The sequence below is a fragment of the Mastomys coucha genome, unplaced genomic scaffold (assembly GCF_008632895.1).
Source record: "Mastomys coucha isolate ucsf_1 unplaced genomic scaffold, UCSF_Mcou_1 pScaffold22, whole genome shotgun sequence".
In the NCBI taxonomy this organism is placed as follows: Eukaryota; Metazoa; Chordata; class Mammalia; order Rodentia; family Muridae; genus Mastomys; species Mastomys coucha.
In genome coordinates, this window is record NW_022196905.1 from 124,717,681 (window position 1) to 124,724,619 (window position 6,939).

A 6,939-nucleotide genomic window follows, 5' to 3' on the forward strand; every position below is an offset into this window, starting at 1 on the left:
GAGTGAGGTTTTTGTCTCAAAACAAAATGAGTTTCAACTGCCTTTAAACCTAAAAATCCTCCACCACGTCTCAGAAATTCCCCTACTGTCACTGGGTATGTAGTTTGCCCAGGTGGGGTGCTTGAGTTTGACTTGAATCCCAACTGCAAAGTAACAACAACCCAAGCAAACAATACAAAGCCCAAAGAGCAGGTGAGGCAGAAAGGTGCATTGTGGGATTGCTAACATATTTATTTCACAAGGAGGGGAGATGGAGGGAGGAGATGATCAACAATAAAGATACCACCGAATGAGATACTGGATCCCACACTGGGTACCTACAGGGTTTGGCTGTGGGCAGGAGATGGCCAAGGACAGTAGTGGATTGGGGGAGGGGATAGAGAAAGGGTACCCTAGCATGTAAGTAAGTAAGACCCAGCCATGTCCTCTGGGCATCCAGGGACATGTCTCCTGTCCCCATTCTTCTAGGCATCCCTGTCCCTATCCACTGAGCAAATGAAGCTACAAGCCCAAGACTACTGCTCGAGCACACTCACACGCTCAAGCGCTCAAACACGCACCCAGCCACACACATCACTCAGGCAGGCACACTCCCACTTTCCCGTGCATGCAGACACATCCATATATTAACTCTGATTTATAAGTGCACCCTAACCAGAGGGCAATTGGAAAGAAGCAATCACTCTTAAAAGAGGAAATGGCTGCTTCTGTCCCCCATCAGCCAGCGAAGCATGGGGTGAAATGAGCTGAGCAATAAGCATCGCAGAGGGCCCTGGTGCCCATCGCTGGGCCAACTCTGTGGCCCTTATGTCCTGCATGGAAGACCCTTGCTGCTCCATAGAACCAGGGCACCTTGTCCTTGGCAAGCAGAGCTGTACCAGCCAGGTCCTGGGAGCATCCAGCATGATCTGCTGACTTCTGGCTCCCTCTAGACACAGGCTCAAGTGCTGATGCTGTTCGTATTTAGGACTCCAGGTGACTGGGACAGGGAACCCCGAGAACAATCCAGAGGAGTCCAAAACTGTTGTCTCAAAGTCACCTTGCTGGGAAGGTCTGTGTGGCTGCTACCTTGGCATACAAACAGGCCTCTGGGCCAGAGTGTCCTCAGGAGAGATGGAGTCTTGGGGTCTCACGACTTCCTTCTCCAAGAGGGAGGAGCTAGGATATGGCTAAAGCCCTCATTGTCCTCCATGTCCTTGGACGTCCAGGGGTGACTTACACAAGCAGCTGCAGCAAAGGATGAGAGAGAAGAGTGGGGAGAGAGGGAGGGAGGGGAGGGAAGGTAGGGAGAGGAGAGGAGAGGAGAGGAGAGGAGAGAGACAGAGAGAGAGAGAGAGAGAGAGAGAGAGAGAGAGAGAGAGAGAGAGAGGAGGGGCCCTGCCAGAACCCAGCTGCTGATGCTGGGGTGGGAGATGATACGGTGGAGAGATATGAGCAGCCTCACCCCTTAGTACCCAGAAGTTGTAGCCCCTGGTCCCCAGATAAGAATAAGGGGGAGATCTTCAAAGTACACAGGCAGAATGCCTGAGGGGGACTTAACATCTTTATCCAGAGCTGCCCTGGAGGAGCTCTGAGAGGTTCACAGATCATCCGCTGGGTGCCTGCTGTCTCTCCACCATGTGGCTGGTTCTGAGGATGGCCAGGCCCCACCCTGGGTCTGGACTCCATGTGCCCTCCTTCCATCCATCTACTTGATGGGATTCTTGATTGTCCATCTCTGTCCCGTACAGCTTCGAAGGATTAGGTCAATGCCGGCCAGGCCCCGGTTCTCCACCTCTAGGCAACGCCCTGTGCCCTTATTCATGATGGCTCCATTCTGTGAGGAAATAAGGAAAGAAGCAAGGAGAGAGGCTGGTAGAGACACTTCATCACAGCTCCTGTATTTGTGGCTTCTCTTGGGGGAAACAAATCCCACCCACGTGCTCCCACATTAGAGGGGCCCAAGGGTGTCACCCAGTTTGAGTGGTGGTGACTGGGGCAGAATAGAGGTTTCCTGGGGTCAGGATAGTGATATAGCTTGCCAAGCCTGGTGACCTGAGCACCATCTATGGGACCCATATAATGGAAGAGAGGAACAAAATCCCATAAATTGTCCTCTGACTGATACATATGTGTGTGTGTGTGTGTGTGTGTGTGTGTGTGTGTGTATACACACATGTACTTACCATGTAAGCATGCAGACCTGAGTATTTGATTGCCAGCACTTATATAAAAGAGCTGGGATGGTGATGTGTAGACAGAAAGACCCTGGTGCTCACTGGCTGGCTAGCCTAGCTTACTTGGCAACTTCCAAGCCAGTGAGAGCTCTGTCTCAAAAACAAATATCAAACACCACCACCACCAAGGTGGGAGCTGGAGGGGGTAAGAAACATGGCTCAGCTGTTAACAACACTTGCTGGTTTTCCAGAGGTTCGAAGTTCAGTTCCCAACCCACTTATTGCACAGCTCCCACAGTTTGTAACTCCAGCTCCAGAGGCTCCGGAACCTCCTGGTGGCCTCCATGAGCACCACGTTCATGTGCATGCACATAATAGAAAAGAAAAGTAAAATCTCAAAAACAGACTAATGACAAACAAGGTAGTTAGTGCCTGAGGGTTTGCTCCTGACCTCCACATGTATGTATATGTATACCTGCATACATAGGAGAAGGTACACATACAGAGATTTCCAGGGTTATTTGAGATCTGACTTTCTCAATCCTGATGGAGAGTGTTTAGTAGCATTCAGGAATCCACTCTACAGACTTATCCTAAACATCCCCAACACTGGCGATGGAATCAGGCAGACTACATCTCCCAGAAATCCTTCCTTCAGTCCTTCTATGATTGGGTCTCCTATGATCTTGGCTTAGGGCTGGGAGATCTGACTCCCCAGTGGCACTGTACAGGGAGTCTTAGGGACACCAACTATCCTGTGGCCCTTCTGGGGCCATCTTGTGACTGGTAGCATCGACACTTGCTCCTCCCCCAGCCCTGTCCCCTGAGAGCTCACCTGGATGAAGTTCCAGCGCTTGTACAAGCTGCTCTTGACTTTGTCACAATCCAGAAGCTGCGGCAACCGACTCTTGGAGTTGTCCACCAGGCAGCGGGTATCGGGGAGGAGCGTGGTGGTCCCCAGAGCACCCAAGTGCAGGAAGCCTTCCTTGGTGTAGCGGGCGAGCTGTAGAGGAAGGAGAGTGGCAAGAGAGAAGAAAGGGTGAGACCACAAGGTGCCATGGCCCAGGTCCCCGGCTCTACCTCAGTTTTCTGTGGGTTCCACAGTTGTCTTCGAGTGTCTGACACATAGGACAGCCTGCTCTAGAACCTAGGACACTAGGCTAGCTGAGCCTGGTCATAGATATACCATGTCACTCCCTTCTCCTCTCCTTCTATTCCCCTCCTTCCCCCCACCTCCTCTTCTCTCCCTCCTCCTTACTTCTCCATCACTTTCTCTATTCCCCTATTTCTTCTTCCTTCCCATCTTCCTACTTTCCTTACATCCTCTTTCCTTTCTCTTTCTTTCTTTCATTCTTCCTTCCTTTCTTTCTCTCTTTCTTTCTTTCTCTCTCTTTCTTTCTTTCTTTCTTTCTTTCTTTCTTCCTTCCTTCCTTCCTTCCTTCCCTTCTTCCTTTCCTTCTTTCTTTTTCTCTTTCCTTCTTTTTCTTTCTTTCCTTCTTTCTCTCTCTTTCTTTCTTTTCTCTCTCTCTTTCTTTCCTTTTCTTTTCCTTCTTCCCTCCCTTGCTTCCTCCCTCCCTCCATCCCTCATTGCTTTCCTTCCATTCTCCACCCCACCATCTCCTTCCCTTATCACCTTCCTTCCTGGTACTGGAGATTAAATCCAGGGCCTCATACATGTGAGGCAAGCACTCCACTATTGAGCTACCCCGTCTGCCCTCTTTTCAGTTTTTGACTTGGATGCAGGATCTCTCTAAGCTGCCTTTGAACTTTCTCCGTAGCTCAGCCAGGCCTTGAATTTACAGAAGGGGCCTAATGAATCCAGACAAAGCCAGCTGCCACACCAGTTGTTTGTCACCAGTGAGAAGACACTGAGCCCAATATTTAAAGGAGGAGAGATTCACTTGACTCACAGTTTCACGGGTTTAGGAGCACTTGGCTTTGCTGTTTCTGGCTTATTCTCTGTGTGGAAGGTAGCATGGGGCGGGGCAAACCCTCTCACCTCGTAATGGCTAGGAAAGCCAGGAAGGAAAGAGGTGACTGGGAAGATGATCTTACAGTCACGAGTACTCCTTTTGTGGTGTTTTGAATAGCAATGGCCCTCATAGTGTTTGTATGCTTGGCCCAAAGGGAGTGGCAATATTAGGGCATGTGGTCTTGTTGGAATAAGTGTGTCACTGCAGAGGTGGGCTTTGAGGTCTCATATATAAGCTCAAGCTAATGTGGTACAGTCTCCTTCTGCTATCTTTGGATCAAGATGCAGAACTCTCAGCTCTGTCTCCAGCGCCATGTCTGCCTGTACGCTGCCATGCTTCCTGCCATGATGATCATGGACTGAAGCTCTGAAACTGTAAGCCAGCCCCAACTAAATGCTGTCCTTTGTAAGAATTGCCTTGGTCATGTGCCCCTTCACAGCAATGACACTCTAACTAAGATGACATCCTAATTCAAACCACTTCCCTACAATGTCATGAACCTGTGGTTCCATCAATGGGTCAAACAGTTGATTAGGTTAGAGCCCTCATTATCCATTCACCTCTCAACAGTTCTGTAGGTTAGAGCTCCAAGCTTTCAACATACACTCATTTTCAGAGGACACTTCTTATCTAAGCCATGGTACTGGTCCAGAAAATAGAATTGTTGGGGCAACTAGTTATATTAGTTATATATTTAAGGTATACTTTACATTATAAGTACTATATAGGAAATAAACCAGGTGGTGGTGGCAGACGCCTTTAATCCCAGCACTTGGGAGGCAGAGGCAGGTGGATTTCTGAGTTCGAGGCCAGCCTAGTCTACAGAGTGAGTTCCAAGACAGCCAAGGCTACACAGAGAAATCCTGTTTTGAAAAAAAAAAAAGAAGAAGAAAGAAATAATATAATTTAACAATCTGGCGATAGTAGATTCTATCATTGCTACGGAGTACTGTCTAATCAATACAGAGATAGTGTGGCTTGACCTCTTTCCCAAGACAGAGTCCATCACAGGAGCAGCATCTCTGTGACACTTAATAAGTGCTGCATAAAAAAATGTACACTTATTATTGCTCATGATTGTATGGGACAACTAAATGGTTTGGTGGTTTGTGTTCCCTAAAAAGGATCCCATGTGGAGGGGTTGGACTCTCAGGCTATAGGTGAAGAAACTGACATCTGGCTGGCTCGCTGGCATATAACAGGTACACAAATGTCAGGCTCCTGTGACTCGAGCAGCTAAACAGAAGAGGTGTGTGTCTGTAGACGGTTGGAAAAAAATCCCCAAATCCTCCAGAGAGACTGGGAAGTTCTACTTAGGAATCAACCAAGAAAAGAACAGACTACAATGACTACTTTCAATCACTGAGTTGACAGGGTCTTGAATAATCTAGGATACAAACCTCTGGACAAGCCCGCTAGTTAACGCCCAGTTTTTCTGGGAGTTAACTGATGTGAAGAGACCCGTCCTAAATGTGGGTGGCACCATTCTCAGCCTGGGGTTCTTGACTCCTTAAAAAGAGGAGAGTGGGCTGAATACCAGCTCTCATTTCTCTCTGCTTCCTGGCCACGGAGTCCACGTAGCCAGCCGCCACTATGCCACAGAACCTTTGTCGCCAACACACTACCTAAGGCCGTGAGCCCCAGCAAGTCCTTTCCTCCTTGAGCTTTGTTGTGGGGTGATTTTGTCACAGCATAGGCAAAGGAACCGCTATGTGAGGAGACTGATCAGAAGCAGGAGTGACTCCTCAGGTGATAAGATTTTTCTGGAGGGCATCTCATCTCTTGGTGAAAGCTATTCAGAAACCCTTGGCTCTGATCTCCCCAAGGGAGCCTTCCTGCTCCCCTTGAAGAAGTGATAGTGAGCTTATTAAGTGTCCTTGAGAGAGATGCCATGAATGTGTGCTCCATACGCAAATTAGTTCCAAATCAGACTAATTGTCTGAGGTAAAATGGTAAGAAACCCAGAAGCACCCCCCTTCCCCTCCCTAAACAACACTGCCTCAAGTGTGATTCAATTCACCCAAATGCAAATTGATGAATGACAGCAAGCTGCCTTTATGTTCCAGGGAAAGATATACACAGCTGCTTATTGAAATTATGAATCAATCTATTATCCAGCAGGCAAATGAGTGGTGCTAAGAACATTAATTAACTGAGCATATCTGTGACCCAGATGTTTAAAGAGCAGAGCTTAATGCTGCTTGGAGTTAGAGGTTCCGTTCTGAGGTCTGTTGGGGCATGAAAACCATGAGGCCTTCCATGCTAAAACCAACAAAAATCAGATACCAGCCCAAGCTTACCAGCTTGTTGGTGCCCAAGTGGGCCGGTAAGGAGGGGTAGTGTTCTACTTTTATTTCCATTGCTGTGATTTAAACACCTGACCAAAAGCAACTTAGGGGAAGACAGAGGTTATTTCAAATTATACTTCAGGGCACAGTCCATCAGGACAGGAAAGTTGGGGAGGGACACAAGCAAGAATTTGAAGCAGAAACCATGGTGAAGTGCTGCTTCCTGGATTGCTCACAGGTTCATGCTCAACTAGCTTTCTCATACAGCCCTGGGCCACCTGCCTAGGGAATGGTGTTGCCAATAGTAGGCTTGACTCTCCTACATTCATTAACAGTCCCACCAGCCAATGTAATATGGATAATTTCTCAATTGAGACTTCATTCTCAGGTGATTCTAGACTGTGTCAAGTTGACAGATGTCTTAGGGTTTTATTGCTGCCAAAAAAACACCATGATCATGGCAACTCTTTTTTTTATTAGATATTTTCTTATTTACAATATCTCCTTTCCCAGGTTCCCCTC

General features: G+C 48.0%; 1 protein-coding gene across 4 annotated transcripts in view; it reads right to left on the reverse strand.

The window, feature by feature from the left end:
* Window positions 1–208: 208 nt before the first annotated feature.
* Window positions 209–6,939, reverse strand: part of Galnt17 (polypeptide N-acetylgalactosaminyltransferase 17) — a 440,346-nt gene continuing 433,615 nt past the window's right edge. For all 4 annotated transcript variants that reach the window (XM_031338128.1, XM_031338130.1, XM_031338129.1 and 1 more), the window contains 2 exons: window positions 2,992–3,159; window positions 209–1,816 (listed from right to left, as the gene is read on the reverse strand). In XM_031338128.1, the coding sequence (XP_031193988.1) occupies window positions 1,688–1,816; window positions 2,992–3,159 (297 nt within the window). In that variant the 3' untranslated portion in view covers window positions 209–1,687. The remainder of the gene's footprint in view (window positions 1,817–2,991; window positions 3,160–6,939) is intronic.